We start from the raw sequence: 17,909 nt of genomic DNA on the forward strand, positions 1-17,909 counted from the left end.
GAATCCCAGGCAAGTTCCATGCTGTCATGGAAGAACCTAATGCGGGGCTCGATCTCATGAACCCTGAGGTCATGACCTGAGCCAAAATCAAGAGTCATGGACTTAACCAACTGATCCACCCAGGTGCCCCATCATTTGTCTTAAGGCAGTACTGGGAGTCCTGGTGGTCACTGTTCGCCAGAGGAGAGAGTGGACCTCCATGCTGTAATGGTGTGGTTGGTGGGGTCATGCCCCCATGCCTCCTCTAAAGAAGCCCATAATCTAGAACCTTGTTTCACCCCCTCCGCTTTGGTCTCATTTTCTGATTAACACACACGCACACACACATAAACACTGTAAAATTCAAGTAATACAAAAATATAGAAAATAGAAGTCCTCAGTAAAGTTCCCTTTCCTTAAATAACTACTGTCACCTTCCAAAAATATTCCTATGTGTACATAAGCCTACTTTAAAAAGAAAATTGATGTTATAGTTTGCATATTGTTCTACAACTGGCTCTTTTTACTTAACTATTGTGGACATCTTTGCTTACTGCTAGATATCACATAGTGCTCTTTATAGGCTACAAAATACTTTCTTCTATTGGCTCCTAAACTCTTAAACAGGCGGGTATTGATATGTGTGTAAGAATGTTTCCATATTCCTTCTAGTGTAGTCAGGGCTGTAATAATCATTCTGCACGTTTCTCAGAGTACTTGCACAGAATTCTTCGAGTTCTTTCTGTAGAGAATTCTTGATGGTTGGGTCAGAGGGGAGGCATATTTAAGTTTGCGATAAATCTTGCCAAGGCACCTTTTAGACACACTGTTACAGTTCACACCCTCAGCCGTGGAGTGATAAGAATAGTTGGGCACCCACACCATAGCCCACACCTGATGTTATTAATCACCTTTTAAATCTTTTCTCGTCTGATGGGAATGCAAGCTGGTGCAGCCACTCTGGAAAACAGTATGGAGGTTCCTCAAAAAACTAAAAATAGAACTACCCTACAACCCAGCAACTGCACTACTAAGCATTTATCCACGGGATACAGGTGTGCTGTTTCGAAGGGACACATGCACCCCCATGTTTATAGCAGCACTATCAACAATAGCCAAAGTATGGAAAGAGCCCAAATGTCCATCGATGGATGAATGGATAAAGAAGATGTGGATGGATGAATGGATAAAGAGATACACACACACACACACACACACACACACACACACACACACACACACTGGAATATTACTCGGCAATCAAAAAGAATGAAATCTTGGGGCGCCTGGGTGGCTCAGTCGGTTAAGCGTCCAACTTCGGCTCAGGTCATGATCTCACAGTCCGTGAGTTCGGGCCCTGCATCGGGCTCTGGTGCTGACAGCTCAGAGCCTGGAGCCCATTTCAGATTCTGTGTCTCCCTCTCTCTCTGCTCCTCCCCTGTTCATGCTCTGTCTCTCTCTGTCTCAAAAATAAATAAATGTTAAAAAAAAAAAAAGAATGAAATTTTTCCATTTGCAACTACGTAGATGGAACTGGAGGGTATCATGCTAAGTGAAATTAGTCAGAGAAAGACAAAAATCCTATGACTTCACTCATAGGAGGACTTTAAGAGACAAAACAGATGAACATAAGGGAAGGGAAACAAAAATAATATAAAAACGGAGGGGGACAAAACACAAGAGACTCATAATTATGGAGAACAGACGGAGGGTTGCTGGAGGGGTTGTGGGAGGGGGGATGGGCTAAATAGGTAAGGGACCCTAAGGAATCCACTCCTGAAATCATTGTTGCACTATATGCTAACTAATTTGGATGTAAATTTTAAAAAATAAAAAATAAAATAAAAAAAATCTTTTCTCGTCTGATATGGAGAGAAATAATACCTCACAGGCTTTTCAATTTCATTTCTCTGGTTCTGCGTGAAGTCGAACATATTCCCAAATGTCTGTTTACTATATGTGTTTCTTCTGTAAAATCCTTGTCCACATCCTTTGCCGGTTTTTCTAATTGGTATTTTATCTTTTTTGTATTGATTTGAAGGAGCCCATACTATTTTTCTAGGTGGCAAAATTTTGTTAAGTATCTTTTACCGGTTTATGCCTTCATTTTCAAGAAGAGTTTTAAATGTTAGGAAGTAAAGTCTTTCAATTTCCCTCCCCCCGCCTTTAGTCTTATTCTCAGATGGGTTCCCTCCTGTGTTTACTTCTAGTGTTTTTATAATTGCGTGTTTTAAAAATATTTAACTTTTTATCCATGTGGGATGTATTTTTGTATATGGCGTGACGTACTGTGGAAACTCTAAATATAGAATCTACGTACTAGAAATAACTTCAGTTTTTCCACTGTCTCCCATCATAGGGAAGCGCTTGGAGAATATTTAGATGGAAAGAAAGAGAGTGAGGAAGATCAAAGCAAGAGCTACAAGCAGAAAGAAGAAAGCAGACTGGTATGAGCTGGGTGGCGCATGGGTCCCATCAGCCTGTGACACTAGGGAGCTGGGTGTGTTGTCATGGCTTTCGTACTTTGCTAGAAGAATCTCAATAGAGATCCCATGTTCCTGCCTGTAGGCGGAAGTGAATTTGAACCTTTCCCGTTTTGAGAGCTCTCTAGGAGTGAGCTTTCATGTTATCTGATGGACTGTTCTTAAGCTCAAGTCCAAATGTTTAGGCTGCCCATTCAGGGCCTACCGTTCCCACCCTAGTCGATCCCAAACTAATTTCACAGCCTTCGGTCCCACTGGTACCTACCTTGAGCCTTGGCTCTGGCTTGGCTGATCCACTCGCTGACCTCCAGTGGGGCTCTGGTCTTCCGGTTGTGTGCCTCTGATCATCCAGAACGCTAAGCCCCTCCCCTCCTCTCTTCCCCCCTCTCCTCTACCCTTCTTTTCTCATCTCCTCTCATCAGGATGCCTTCCCATATTTCAAGACCATCTCAAGTCCCAACTTGATACACGTCCAATACTTCTTTGTGCCACGCCTTTAATTTTAGACCATTTTCTCCCTTCTGTGACTTCAAATGTGTGTGCCTGCAGTGTCCCCAGTGTGTAAACTCTGTATGCCTGTGGAGTAGTACAGAGCTCGGACTCCATATAAAAAGAAATTTATTGATGGCTCTCCCACGGCAATGTCAGGGCTCCTGGGATACTTAATAAAGGACTTGGAACAAGAGGTGCAGGAAGAATAAACAACAGTTGCAAACAGCAAGCAAAACTGGCAAAGTGCTGCATTTAATTAATTGCTAAGTGAATATCAGAGGCACTGGGACTGTAGGAACTGGGGTAAGGAGGAGGGCTCCCCAAGGGGGGGCTGATTGGGAAAGGTTATATGGAGAAAGTGGGATTTGAGCTGCGTCTTGGGAAAAAAAGTGGGACTGATAAAAACAGAGAGGAGAGAGATGATTCCTGGCAGAAATCGAAGTGCGCTTGGAGAAAAAAAATATTCAACTTACTGCAGGTCATAACAGAGCATAGAGATACACGGAGAGCACTGCACGGTATGGTGTTAAGGATAAGATACTTTACGGCCGTGGAAAGAAGACCGCAGTGCTGTGTGCTTTTGTTCCAGATCGGGTGCTTCCTGTGAAATAGAGTCACGCCATGTGTTTTTACTGATGTTACTTCATCAAAGGGTCGAGGATCTCTGGGCATTGCTGGTTAGGATAAAAAGGATATTGTATTAATCTGGAATGTACTGTTACAGTTTCTACCGATAGGATCTTGAAACTACCGATACGCAGTTCATCCTGAGCACTCTTTGAGCGTAAACCAGAAGAGATAATACTGTTTTCATTAGTAGTTTCTCCGGCTCCCTTTCACTTGGGACTTAAGTCATGTAACGTGTTGGCATAGAAAAGAAATGTATAAAAACCAAAATGCTCCCTTCCTCAATATCCAGATATTAATCACCAGTTTTGCCCTAAGACTTGGACAGGAAGGGCCCCTGTCGTTGGCTTTGCACCTTATCAATCATTTTTAACTGGTGATTCTTTTGTTTCCTGTTTAATCTTGGTCTGCTCCAATTTTATAAAGATGTCTTTCCAAGTTTTCTCTTAGCAGCTTTATTGTTCTATCATTTACATTTTGGTCCATAATCTATCTAGAATTGATTTTTTTTTAATGTTTATTTTTGAGACAGAGAGAGACAGAGCATGAACGGGGGAGGGTCAGAGAGAGAGGGAGACACAGAACCAGAAACAGGCTCCAGGCTCTGAGCTGTCAGCACAGAGCCCGATGCGGGGCTCGAACTCACAGACCGTGAGATCATGACCTGAGCCGAAGTTGGACGCTTAACCGACTGAGCCACCCAGGCGCCCCTAGAATTGATTTTTGTATGTGGTGTAAAGGTCAGGCTCAAAGTTCACTGCTTTGTTTATGGATTTTTAATGGACCCAGCACCATTTATTGAAAAGATCATCCTAAAAAAAAAAAAGAAGAAGAAGAAGAAAAAGAATGTATCATCCTTTCCCCACTGCATCATTTTCCCCATCTTTGTTGTGAATCAGGCGATCACATGTGTGGGTTTGTTTCTAGATTCTGTATTCTGTTCTATTGGCCTATTTGTCCGACTTTATTACAATTCCACATGATTTTAACTACTGTAGCCTTATGACAGATCTTGACATCTGGTAAGGTAGGCCCTCCAGCTTTGTGGTTCTTCAAGATTGTTTTGGCTAGTCTTGAACCTCTGGATTTCCATATAAATTTTACAAATCAGCTTGTCAATTGCCACCAAAAAACCTGCTGGGATTTTAATTGAGGTCAGATGGAATCTATAGATCAATTTGGGAAAGAATTAATATCGACAATGAGATTTGTGATCCATGAGTATAAAATAGCCCTCCACTTATTTAGGTATTCTTCAATTTTGCTCAACAATGTTTCACACACTGTGTTGAGGCTATAACTCTTTACTGCTGGTATATAAAAGTACAATTGTTTTTTTTTAATTTTTTTAATGTTTATTTATTTTTGAGAGAGACAGAGTGACAGAGCGTGAGTGGGGGAAGGGCAGAGAAAGAGAGAGACACAGAATCCAAAGCAGGCTCCAGGCTCTGAGCTGTCAGCACAGAGCCTGACGCGGGGCTCAAACTCACAAACTGCGAGATCATGACCTGAGCTGAATGCTTAACCTTAAGACTGAGCTACCCAGGCGCCCGAATAAAAGTACAGTTGGTTTTTATATAGTGACCTGATGTTCAGTTAACCCTGTCAAATTCACTTGTTAATTCTAAGAGTTTACCTGCGGTTTCTTTTGTTTGTGTGTTTATTTTTTACATATAGAATCGTATCATCTGAAAATGACAGTTTTAGCTTTTCCTGTGTCTGTTGATCTGTTGGTGACTGTAGCATTTTCAGTTTTACTTTGAGTCTGAGATACTCGATGCAGAAATTTCTCATGTTTACATCGTCTGAGCAGGCAACAGAGAATCGCTCAAAACTACAGGAAAGCCTTTACTTCCGTAGGCATGGAAAACCATTTGGTACCAGTGATAAAACTGCAGCCATTTAAAAAAAAGTCTGGAATACCCCGGATATCTAGGTGAAGGCTCCGTTCTGTATTCAGTAAAAGTGCATTTCCAGATGTCTTTAGAAGGATGAGATGAGATAGAACCTCTGATCGTCTCAATGACTCCTTCGTGCGGTGATGTTTATTGGTTCTCGTTCAGAAACGATTTGAGAGCTGGAGAATTTATGAGTTCCAAAACGGACTTGGAAAAACCCAGGCATAGCCTAAGGATACCTGAACTTTTTGTTGAAAGTGCGTGGTCACCCAAAGGCCAGGAGTAAAGACACGGAGTGTGGAATTCAAAGAGGGAGTTTTTTTTTGGGGGGGGGGGTCCGAATCGCAAACTTCCTGAGCCATTATTGGTGACAGCGGGGCAGCCAGCCTCAGTGGTTCTCTCCTGTTTCAGAGACTCTCAGAAGATCCCACGTAACATGAGCTGAAACCTGGAAGCTCATTCCCTTGCCTTACTTAATAGTTCGGAGCATAAGTACACTGTCCAGGGCTGATATGGGGGTTCCTGGATACTGGGGCCCTCATCTCCTGCCTGTCCTTAGGTGGCTTTCATCTGCCCATCGCGTCGTACTCGAGCACCACACGCCAGCTCGGGAGATGGGGGGACGGGGCAGCAGAGGGTACGCCTCCTCCCTTCACCGCACGATTCAGAAGCGGCACACATCACTCGGGCTCGTGTCCTGTTGATCGGACTGTATTCTAGCGGCAGAGGAGGTTGGGAAGTGTATCCACTTGGGAAGGCCAATGACTGCCATTTTCTGCCTCACCCCTCCCGCTGAATTCTCAGAAAGACCCCTGGCCGTGTCACCCACTTTGGAGGCGTACGGGGGGGCGAGTGCTGAGATGCGCCCGGAGGACCCGCCGGCGTGCAGGTTGGCTGGTCCACACTCTAACGAGAATACACAGCGGTGCCTCCGGAGTCACATGTGCTGTGAAATCGTCAGCCCTGACACCACACCCCAAACGTCCTGAGGGAAATGGATTGCCAAATAGACGCTACTCTTAAGGGTCTTAAGGTAGCTTTTGATCCCTGCGTGGCTGCATAGAACGGCTGCAGACAGTTGTGCAAAGTGTTTCCAATTCCGTAAATTCTTACCTGTTTTCAGAAACTGGCGAAGCTGCTGCTCTGTGGCACTGAGCTGGTGACAAATATCCAGGTGGCCGCGGATATCAGGGAGATCCACAGGAGAGTGGAAGAAGGGGAGATAAGGCGTCAGAGGTGAGGATCCCCCACCCCGTGCTCTGCAGCCTGGGGACATGAGGGCATCTCCTCTGTGGCTCCCCGAATTCTCCCCAGTTATGGGAAAGCGGCTGTGTCGAACAGTCTAGTAGAATCCTTTTACGGCCCCTTCGGAATCCCTTCCGTTCCTCCTTCCTTGCTTTCCTCCCTTCTTCCTCCTTTCCCCACCGGACCATTGTGGCTCATGTCCACGAGTACATACACAGTATGATCTTAACAAGATTTTTAGTTGTCCAGCATAAGGAATTCTGTCAGCAACTTGACTAGCTTTACCAGTATACAGTTGGTGACTTTATTCTTGACCTTCCCTCTGCCTCTCTTGGGCTGTGGCCGGAACTGACTTGGTTGATTCCCAGCCCTGCCAAAGAGTTAGGCTTTGATCGTAACCACTGAGGAAAAACTGAAGGTCTTTTTTAAAAATATATTCTTTTAATGTTTATTTATTTTTGAGAGACAGAGAGACAGACTGCGAGCGGGGGGAGGGGCAGAGAGAGAGGGAGACACAGAGTCCGAAGCAGGCTCCAGGCTCCGAGCCAACAGCACAGAGCCCAATGCAGGGCTCGAACTCACGAACCGCGAGATCGTGACCTGAGCTGAAGTCAGACGCTTAACCGACTGAGCCACCCAGGCACCCCAGAAAAACTGAAGGTTTTAGGTGGCAGAGTTACAGGATCAGTGTGGGTTTTTCGAAAGATGACCCGGCTCTTTTTCATTTTCTGAGGAAAAAAGTCAAGTGCAATGTAACGTGTTCTCTGTGCTCTAGCTCGGAAGGAAGGAGAAAGGAGAGCACGAAATGGTTCAGTGGTGATTCCTGTCCCTCAGGGGTTTGAACTGTTGTTTGGAGGCAGTCTCATAGGCTCACAGTGTGGTTAAGGTAGACAGAGAGTCTCTGCATCTGTCCTAGCGCCTGTGCTCAGGAGGGGTCTCGTCTCTCAGCCTTCATGCCTTCTTCTTTCGGTCTGGTCCCATCCTCAGAATACTCCATCACAGAGTCTCTTTGGAATTTCTGGAAAGGCCATCCCTATTCTCCATTGCTAATTGTAGAGTTTCCCTGTTTGTGTGTCCCGCTATTCGTTTCTTAATAATTTGGGAGAGGAGGGGCACCGGGGTGACTTAGTCAGTTAAGTGTCGGACTTCGGCTCAGGTCATCGTCTCATGGTTTGCGAGTTCAGGCTCTGTGCTGATGGCTCAGAGCCTGCTTTGGATTCTGTGTCTGCCTCTCTCTCTGCCCCGCCCCGCTTGCACTCTGTCTCTCTCTCTCTCTGTGTCTCTCAAACATTAAAATTTTTTTTTTTTTAATTTGGGAAAGGAATGGCCAGACACTTGAGGTCATGTTGATAATCAAAAATAATAATGGGACTGTCGTGCTGAGCACCCGTGCTGAGCATCACCTCACTTAATGCCACAGCAGCCGAGTGAAAGTAGATTTTTTTCATCCTCTCCATTTCACAGGTGAGAAAAATGCAGCTTGCAGAGGTTAAGTGACTTGTCTAAAGTTGAGAGTCACTCAGTAGCAAAGTCAGGCCTTGAACACAAGCTGTACGACTCCAGAGATCAAGTGTGTGTGTCACAGAGGGATGTGGCAAAGTGACTCTTGATCTGCATGTGTGTGTGTGTGTGTGTGTGTGTGTGTGTGTGTGTGTGTGTGTAAGTAGGTATAGCTTTAAGGTTGATCTGTTTTTGTAATGTGCTGCTTTGTTTATTTGATCTCTTACTGATAGTCAAGCGTTAAACTTAAAGAAGATTACTGACAGCCTGGTTTGATTGTGGGTGAGGGTATCTGGAGGCAGTGCTTGGTACCTGGATCTCGTATTACAGACTCTTGAGAACCCGCCTGCCCTAGCTGGAGGTAGGGCCACAGCTGGGCTGGCGTGGCGAGCGTGTTTGTATTTGCAGACTTGAAAAGCTGGAGAACGAAGTCAAGACCAGCCAGGACAAATTTGATGAAATCACCATGAAGTGGGAGGAGGGCAAACGGAAGAGAATTCCCCAGGACCTGTGGGACATGCTCAACACCCAGCAGGTGCACTGCGCCGGGCTGATAGAAGACAAGAACAAGCTTATCAGCGAGTTACAGCAGGCAAGGGTCCGGGGCCCCTCGCCCCCAGCCACGTGGGCTCTGATGGGGGGAATTGACTGCCTTATTGGTTTGCTCTTCCTGAATGGAAGAATGTGGAGGTCTTACTTCATTACTCAGATTATCGCACACCTCGGGCAACAAACTCACCCAGAGGGAAAAGCTTTTTAGCAATTTGAGAATCACTGGTGACCTTTGAAAGACGTACATTCATGGCGAATGCTCTTTCAGGTTTCGTCTTCTCAGTTAAGGAATGGAGCTTAGTCTGCGGGAGCTGTGCTCCCGTGCTGGAACCTGGGTGTTAATGGCTCAGCTGGGATGCCTTAGCTCTCTGGGAGCTTACGGGGAGATTTGCAGCAAGTGGTCACGGATGGTTTGATCCCGTGCTGCTCATTCGGGCTTTGCCCCGTGCTGAGGCCACTCTGGTCCATCTGCCTGTGCCTTCTCCCAGGCGTCCTCAGATTCTTCTGAAGCCACTTTTGCTTTGTACAGTTGCGATTCCTAGTGTTCTCGAATATTGACGAGCGAGGTCCAGGTGGAGCGTGCTTGGCACCTCTTGCTTTCGTCTCACTTTGTGACCAACCTTTGACATGCTCTTTTCTAGGAGTTAAAAACAAAAGATGACCAGTATGTGAAGGATTTGAAGAAGCAGTCAGATGACATCTGCTTGCTCCTGGAGAGGATGGAAGAGCAAGTGAAGAATGTGATGAAAACCTTCCGTCAGGAGCTCAGTTCCATTGAGGTAACGGGGTGTGAACGAACTGCCTTCTGGGAGGAGAGCTGGGTCTGTCCGGGATGTCCGGGACATCTGGGAGGGGCCCGGTTGTCTTGTCCTCTGCTTTCTGCCCCTTGACTTATTTACCCATTCGTTCACTCGTCCAACAAATATTCTTCACGTGGCTACTATGCCAGGCACTGTACCAGGGGCTGGGGATACAGCTATGAACAAAACAAAGTCCTCGAGGGAATCTGTATTCTAGTAGAAGACAGCTAGACCACAAACAGATAAATCGCTAAGTATATCCTTGGACAGGTGGAGATTAGTGCTTTGAAAGAAAATAAAACCATGTAAGGGTAAGAAGAGTGGAGGAGGGGGGTATGTGAGCTGTTTGCTGTATTTATGGCAGCCAGGGCTGGGGCATGGGAAAGCGGGGGGGTCACACAGGTTCAGAAATCAATACTTTGAATTTGAATGAAATGTTAAGGATTGAGATTGAGACCGGCCTTCCAAAATGGAAGGGAGCCAAGAGGGTGGAGACTTCTCTCTTTGGATTATTATAGACCCATTTCTGCATTCCCAGGCCTACCCCTTGTGAGCAACATGCTCCTTTGTTTTCGGGGGAACCCCAGCCATAGCAGTGCAGCGGCCCTGGGCATGACTGAGTTGTATGCCAGGCTTTGCCCTGTGACTGCCACCAAGGGCACACGGCCCTTCCTCCACTCCTTCCTCAGAGACCGACTGAGCCACAGGACAGGTGGTACATTTCCTCCCTAAATTTGTGTGAAGCCCAGACTTGATAACACTAATTAACACGCAACTCCTTCCATAGCCATTTGGTTCCGTGAGACTTGGCAAGTCTGCATTTGGCTCTGACTGTGCCATTACTTATGAGTTGTTTAATGCTGTGAGACCTGCCTAATCAAAACAGACACCAGGCCCTCTTCCTTCTTGGTCATAGAAAGCATTTGAGGTGGAACGACGAGAACTGCTGACCAGTAATAAGAAGAAATGGGAGCGGGCCCTGCAGGCTCACAATGCCAAAGAGGTAGAGGGGCGGCGGGTAGGGGAGGGGCTGGCGGACGCGTCAAGAGCGACCCATGGAGCTGGGACAATTTCTACTGGGACTGAATTTGCTAGCCTTTCTGTGTCTTGGGGAGGATTGCCATGGCAGACACTTACCACTGCCCTTCATGGTTAATCAGTGTGGCCCTGCGGATGGTGGCTGCTTCTGGTGGTGACGTTTGTCTCTGGTGGTGGTGAATACCATGGTCCTGTGGCTCTCTTCTTTTCAACCTGGGCATCTACTCCAGCCATGGATATCTGTGGCCCAGCAAGATGTTTTAAGATGTTTAAAAGGGTGTGGGGTTATCACTTTACTTGGGAGGCACAAAGAACAAAGAAATAGCTTGACCCGGATCCAGTGGGTCCTTTTTGAGAAATACAAACGTCTGACCGCAGCGTCTGTGTCTGATTTCTATTTTTTAAAAAAATTTTAATGTTTGTTTATTTTTGAGAGAGAGAGAGGGGGGCGGGGAGGGGCAGAGAGAGACACACACACACACTGTGAAATAGGCTGCAAGCTCCGAGCTATCAGCACAGAGTCCGACCTGGGGCTCAAATTCACAAATTGCAAGATCATGACCTGAGCCGAACTCGGACACTTACCCGACTGAGCCACCCAGGCGCCCCCGTGTCTGATTTCTTAAGGAACATTCCTCTTGGAGTTTCTCAAGTAAGGAAGCTCCAGATTAAGTGAAACAATACAAAGTCTTGGGGGCACAGGAGCTTCTGAGGGCCGACCAGCTCTTTCTAGGGCCATGACACTTTGAGACCCTTCCCTGTGTCATGCTTGTCAGGCCCCCTGAGTCGGGGCAGGGACAGGGCTGACTTTTCCCTTGTCTTCCTGTGCCTTCAGCTGGAGTATCTTCTGAGCCGCATCAAGAAGGTAGAGGACTATGAGAAGCAGCTGAACAAGCAGCGGGTGTGGGACTGCGAAGAGTACAACACGATCAAGATCAAGTTGGAGCAGGACGTGCAGGTCTGACTTGTTGCTCGGCGTCTGGGTGGCAGAGCAGACGGAGCGCCTGTGCGTTTTATCCTTGGTGTTTGCCCCGAGTGTTCTAGAGTTAATCTGTTCAACAGATAGGTATTCGTTATCTGCTCTCTTTCAAGTGATGCTCTCTGAAGGAGCTCATGGGCAGAATGTATGTGGAGGAATTCTTTCCTTAATGAACCATGGAGAGCTGCCAGGAGGCAACACTGGCAACCGTGACCTGAGGAATCTCTGAGAGGATTGTGCATTTTAGCCGAGCAAAGGGAGGGTATCCCCAGGGCAACTTTATCCCCAGTCACCATCTACTGAGCCACCATCTGCTTAAGGCACAGTATCTCCAGTCCTCAACTAACATGCAGGAGAGGAATCACAGTGTTCTATATGCCAGGAAATAGACTCAGGACAAGGCTGCTTACCTAGTAAATGGTGGGTCCTGGAATCAAACCCAGCTCTGTCTGGCTCAGTAACCGATAATGTTCCTAATATTCCAAACAGCCCCCGCCTGATGGGTGGACATCGCAGTAGGGCAGATTTCCACTTGCCATCAGAAAGAGCTTTCTAGGGGCATCTGGCTGGCTCAGTCAGTTAAACTTCCGACTTTGGCTCAGGTCATGATCTCACAGCTTGTGAGTTCGAGCCCCGCGTCAGGCTCTGTGCTGACAGCTCAGGAGCCTGGAGCCTGCTTCAGATTCTGTGTCTCCCTCTCTCTCTCTGCCCCTCCCCCACTTTCACTCTGTCTCTCTTTTTCAAAAATAAATAAATATTAAAAAAAATAAATAGTGAAAAAAAAGAGCTTTCTAATAGACCTATCCCCCATACAGAAAGGGTCATCCCACAAAACAAGGCTTCTTTTCTCTCATAAAGTATTTAAAGGCCACATGAATGTGTCTGTCTTCAATGCTGAGGAAGGATTCTTGTAGCTGGAAGGAGGTTAGATTTTCTGGTTTCTAAATTCTTTCTAAGCCTAGGATTCCGTGCTTCAAAGTTAGTTAAAAAAAAAGCTCATCTCTAATTACATTTAGGTGTGATGTAATTACCTCCTAATATTTAAGCACCGTCTATTCAGTTGAATTTCTGTCTTGACAAATGTGTTAGACTAAAGCATTTCCACATGGCCTTTGGTAGAATTTCCGGTCTTACTACTCTTGTGGCTTTATCTAACAGGGTTGAATCAACACCCTACCAGACTACAAATATTCTTACCAGCCTTGAGAATTTTCCCGGGCCTTTCTCATATCAATGTCATGAAAATGAGAGTCACTGACAAAGAACAGTGGAGGTCTGTGAGGGCAGCGCTGTTTATGTGGGCCGTATACATTACACGTTTAATAAAAATGGCTATTGTTCTGCTTTCTTAAGTTATTTTGGTTCTATGATAATTTATGTGAGAACACTTCGTGTCCCTGGCCTCAAACAGTGAAATAATGGAAACTCATGTTCTTTTATTTGTTGCTTTGTTTTTCCTTTTGTGTTAAGAGCATGTAACACAAGATCTACTGTCTTAGCAAATTTTTAAACGTACAATAACAGCATTGTTACTCATAGACTTTCTGTTGTACCGTTAGAGATCCCCAGAACTTATTCATCTACGAGACTTATTCATCTCGTCCCGTAACTGAAACTTTGTGCCCTTTGACCAACACCTCCCTGTTTCCTCACCCCCGGCCCCTGGCAGCCCCTGGTAGCAGAAATTCCACCCTATGCGTCTACGAGTCTGGCTGTTTTAGATCCCACGTACAAGTGAGACCATGCAGTATTGGTCTTTCTGTGTCTGGCTTATTTCACTTAGCGTAATGTCCTCCACATCCATCCATGTTGCAAATGGCAGAATTTCCTTTTTTTTTCTTTTTAAGGCTGAATAATATTTCACTGTGTGCATATACCACATTTTCTTTTCCTGTTAGCCCCTCGATGGACATTTAGGTTCTTTCTTTATCTTGACTATTGTGAACGGTGTTGCAATGAACATGGCAGTGCAGATACCTCTTCAAGATCCAGATTTCAATTCCTTTGAATCTATAGCCAGAAGGGGGGTTACTGGATCAAATGGTAGTTCTATTTTTTTTTTTTTTTATCTCTTGAGGAACTTGTATATTGTTTCCATAGGGGCTGCAACAGTTTACATTCCTACCAACAGCGCGCAGGGTTCTCTCCTCCGTATCCTTGCCAGCACTTGTCTCTGACAATAGCTATCCTAAGAGGTGTGAGGTGATATATCATTGTGGTTTTGATTTGCATTTCCCTTCCCATAAACTTATTGATCATTCGTATGTCTTTTTTGGGAGAAATGTCTATTCAAGTCCTTTGCCTATTTTTTAAAAATTTTATTTATTTATTTATTTGGAGAGAGAGTGTGTGCATGTGAGTGGGGGATGGAGAGGAAGGGAGAGAGAGAGAGAGAGGGAGAGAGAGAGAGAGAGAGAGAGAGAGAGAGAGAGAGAATCCCAAGCAGGCTCCGCGCTGTCAGTACAGAGCACGATGAGGGGCTCAAACTCACGAATCATGAGATCATGACCTGAGCCGAAACCAGGAGTTGGATGCTCAACAAACTGAGCCACCCAGGCGCCCCACCTTTGCCTATTTTCTAATTGGTTAATTTATTATTATTATTATTTTTGCTACTGAGTTGTAGGAGTGCAACCTCATGTTGTTAATCTAATCTTCAAATGCTTGAACAAAGCCAAAAAATCCTGGAACGTGGGGAGATTTTGGGGGTGGGGAGTGAAGTAAGACTAGGGAGATGAGGGACAGAGAGGCAGAGTCTGGGGGACCAGATCTCCTGGCTCACCCTGTCTGGTTGGACGCCCCCCGTGGAGTGTGGGTGTGCAGGAGGCGGGCAGGTGGAGATAATCGGAGTGGGGAAGTGTGTGCAGTTCCTGTGCACAACAGTTCTTTCCTGTGTTAGAACGGAAGCCAGGAGTACACTGTACCCTCCTACCTTTTAACCAGGAACAGATAGTCAAATCGGGGATCACCATATTGCAATATGTGGGATATTTTAGTAGATCAAACTTTACCCTCGTGCCTCTTAGGTATACTTTCACTAGCCAGGAAAGTCAGATAGCAGCGATTTTTGTCAAGAAGATACAACTTGCAGCTCACGTGAGATTCACCCTTCCTAAGTCATTCGTGGCACTGGCTCCATTCTAAAATACAGAAGTAAAAGCTTGCAAACCGCAAAAGTACGAAGGATCCAACACGCATAGATTTGGTTTGATGGGTAAAGTACAAGAAGTAAGAAAGAGAATGTATACTTCCCGAGCGCTTCCTGCCAGCAAGGTTGCATTATTAACAGAGAGAAGCCTATAGACATGATGCCCTCGAGAAGGATTTTAGCACACTGCGCCCCCCCCCCCCCCCCCCCAAATTGGACTACTGGAAACACTTGGTTCTTGATGCAGGAAGCAAATGTTTTTATTTTAGATCCTATACGTGCTCTTAAGGTTGGAAAGTGGTTTAGTTCAACTTTAGGGACTGTTAACGTTAACTGTTACGTAAAGATCGTAATCTTTGTACATTATTCACAAAAACCAAACACAATGGGTCACCATCCGTCTTGGGAACATAAAGTACAACTTGGCAAAAATACCTTTGGGTAATTGAAGAATAAGTCCAGACGGCGAACACAATCAATTACAATTTTAAAGATATAAAACTATCTTCGGTGTGTGGCCACCAAGGACGGCTTCACGGTGAGACTCAAACCTGAGATAGTTAACGACAGAGTCCCTGGGAGCAAAATTATCTTGAGTGGAAGGTGTTGAAAACAAGTAGTGGGTGATGTAATTCATAGAACATCCTGCCGTGGTTGCTGTTCTGTGAGACTACAAGCCTGTTAGTTCTGAAAGTTCGTTGACTGCACTGCCAATCACTCCCAAGTGGCATCATGACTGTGGGGCCAGCAGAGGTCTTGGACCAGAGCTGGGGGGACGGAGGGGCTGATCTGTGATCCGGTCGAGATCTCATAGTGCATGTTGCATTGCTAGTCCTTTTAGGCACCGGTCTCCTGGGGACATAGTCTAGCGAAGAGCAGGAGTTGATGTGTTCCACAAGGGAAAGCTAATAAATATTTAACCACAGGCTCAGGCAGAGACATGCAAATTAACACAGTCAGGTGACAGGGCTTCTTTGTGTGTTGTTTTGCCTATAAGATCGGGTCAGAAGTGAGTTCTTTCAGGCCACGACAGAAAAGACGTGGCCTGATTACTTCAGTTCAGAGTTTTGAACTCTGAACAGCATTCGGCTACGTGAGGTACTGGTGGTAGTTCCATAAAACGAACAAAGAAAGTGAGCCGGTACTTTTCTTTTTTGTCCTTTCAAGATGTATTATGTAGGAAAACTACAGAGCCCATTTTCATGGTGTTATCTAACAATCTGCCTGCAAGTGTGGAATTTACACGAATGTTCACGTGATAGAGCTTGTATTTGTAACTCGCGTGCTCTCACTTTGCTATAAACACAAAAACTGTTCCATGGCCAGATCCCTTTGGGAAATGTGTGATAGTGACAGGGGCTTATTGCAAAGCTGCAAGAAAAAAAGAGGTCCCTGGACGTCACCAGAGGAAACACCAGGGTCTTTCTCACCCTGGGTCTCGGGGTCCCTGACGCGTCAGTCAAGACCGAACAGCCACTCATTGTCATTCCAAGTCAGAGCAGCTCTGGAGACCTTCCTTCTCTGTGGGTGTTCATACCTTCCCAGATTGTCTCCACCCAACAAGAAGCTTTTCTTTTTTTATTTTATTTTATTTTATTTTTTTATTTTTTTTCAATATATGAAATTTATCGTCAAATTGGTTTCCATACAACACCCAGTGCTCATCCCAAAAGGTGCCCTCCTCAATACCCATCACCCACCCTCCCCTCCCTCCCACCCCCCATCAGCCCTCAGTTTGTTCTCAGTTTTTAAGAGTCTCTTATGCTTTGGCTCTCTCCCACTCTAACCTCTCTTTTTTTTTTCCTTCCCCTCCCCATGGGTTCCTGTTAAGTTTCTCAGGATCCACCTAAGAGTGAAAACATATGGTATCTGTCTTTCTCTGTATGGCTTATTTCACTTAGCATTTCACTCTCCAGTTCCATCCATGTCGCTACAAAGGGCCATATTTCATTCTTTCTCATTGCCACGTAGTACTCCATTGTGTATATAAACCACAATTTCTTTATCCATTCATCAGTTGATGGACATTTAGGCTCTTTCCATAATTTGGCTATTGTTGAGAGTGCTGCTATAAACATTGGGGTACAAGTGCCCCTATGCACCAACAAGAAGCTTTTCTATTGGACTTTGTCCTGAGCCAACTCACAGGTCAGTGGCCTTCCCGGTGTTCAGGGCTGACCACATTTAAAGCAGTGGCACTGTTTTCATTTGGAGCACGGGGGCATAAATCATTGCGAGTTTGCAGGAAGAGGTGCTGAGATTCCCTTTCCCTTGAACACACGTAGGCCCATCCCTAGAAGGGGACAAGGCCGAGGGTGATTCAACCTGGGACCACCCAGGACAATCACACTTGAAATGAGGCAGTTTCTGTACTGTCGGCATATTCGCCACTTCGGGAAATTGTTCAAGTCCACGCCCTACCTGAGGGCTGAGGGCCTGTGCTTGGAGCTTCACGGCCGGCCCCTCACCGTGCTCCGTGCCCACGGGGTGTGCGAAAGCGGGCGCTTGCACGCACGGCCGGGAGTGGAAACTGTAGACCGCTTTTTGGAAAGCAATTTGTTGACAGCCTTTGACCTAGTAACTCTACCTCTGGGAATCTACCTTAAGAAAATAAACAAAATACCCCAAAAGTTTTAAATAGAATTGGTCCCAGCATTATTTTTATAATATCAAGAATTATCAAAACAATGTAAATGTACAACAGTAGGGAAATGGTAAAATAGTATGGCATATGATAAACATTGCAAGTATTTTATATATGGTAAATTGTTATAGTATATAAAAATATTACGTACCATTAAAATAACATCGCCAAAACTAACATGGAAAATTCTTGTTATAATATTAAGGGAGAAAAATAGCATATAAAATTGTAGCTATGGTTTCATCTCAGCTATGTACAGAACACTGGAAAGAAACATGCCAATATGTTAACAGAAGATGCCTCTTTGAGATGGAATTTGGGTAATTTTTCTTCCCCTTCTGTGTCTTCTCCTTCTTTCTCCTTTACTGTACTTTCCACATTTTCTGCAACGAGCAAATATTAGTTTCACGAGCAGGAAAACTTTTTCTACAGAAAAGCGTATAATTAGAAGAAAGTAACTAAAAAGTTGACTAAGCCAGTATGGAAATTGAGAGATACAGTTAGTTATAATCTCGGCGACCTGT

The 17,909-nt window shown here is 45.3% G+C and overlaps 1 protein-coding gene across 3 annotated transcripts in view; it reads left to right on the forward strand.

Annotated features, from left to right (window-relative positions):
• Window positions 1-17,909, forward strand: part of DRC1 (dynein regulatory complex subunit 1) — a 46,009-nt gene that overhangs the window by 12,828 nt on the left and 15,272 nt on the right. The window contains exons 2-7 of one of the 3 annotated variants that reach the window (XM_060644952.3): window positions 2,339-2,426; window positions 6,603-6,715; window positions 8,633-8,816; window positions 9,418-9,555; window positions 10,493-10,579; window positions 11,450-11,572. In XM_060644952.3, coding sequence (XP_060500935.1) covers window positions 2,339-2,426; window positions 6,603-6,715; window positions 8,633-8,816; window positions 9,418-9,555; window positions 10,493-10,579; window positions 11,450-11,572 — 733 coding nt within the window. Of the gene's footprint in view, window positions 1-2,338; window positions 2,427-6,250; window positions 6,513-6,602; window positions 6,716-8,632; window positions 8,817-9,417; window positions 9,556-10,492; window positions 10,580-11,449; window positions 11,573-17,909 lie in introns of those variants that run through there. The other 2 variants (XM_060644965.3, XM_078444887.2) reach the window with 2 other exon arrangements.

The sequence above is a fragment of the Panthera onca genome, chromosome A3 (assembly GCF_046562875.1).
Source record: "Panthera onca isolate mPanOnc1 chromosome A3, mPanOnc1 haplotype 2, whole genome shotgun sequence".
Lineage (NCBI taxonomy): Eukaryota > Metazoa > Chordata > Mammalia > Carnivora > Felidae > Panthera > Panthera onca.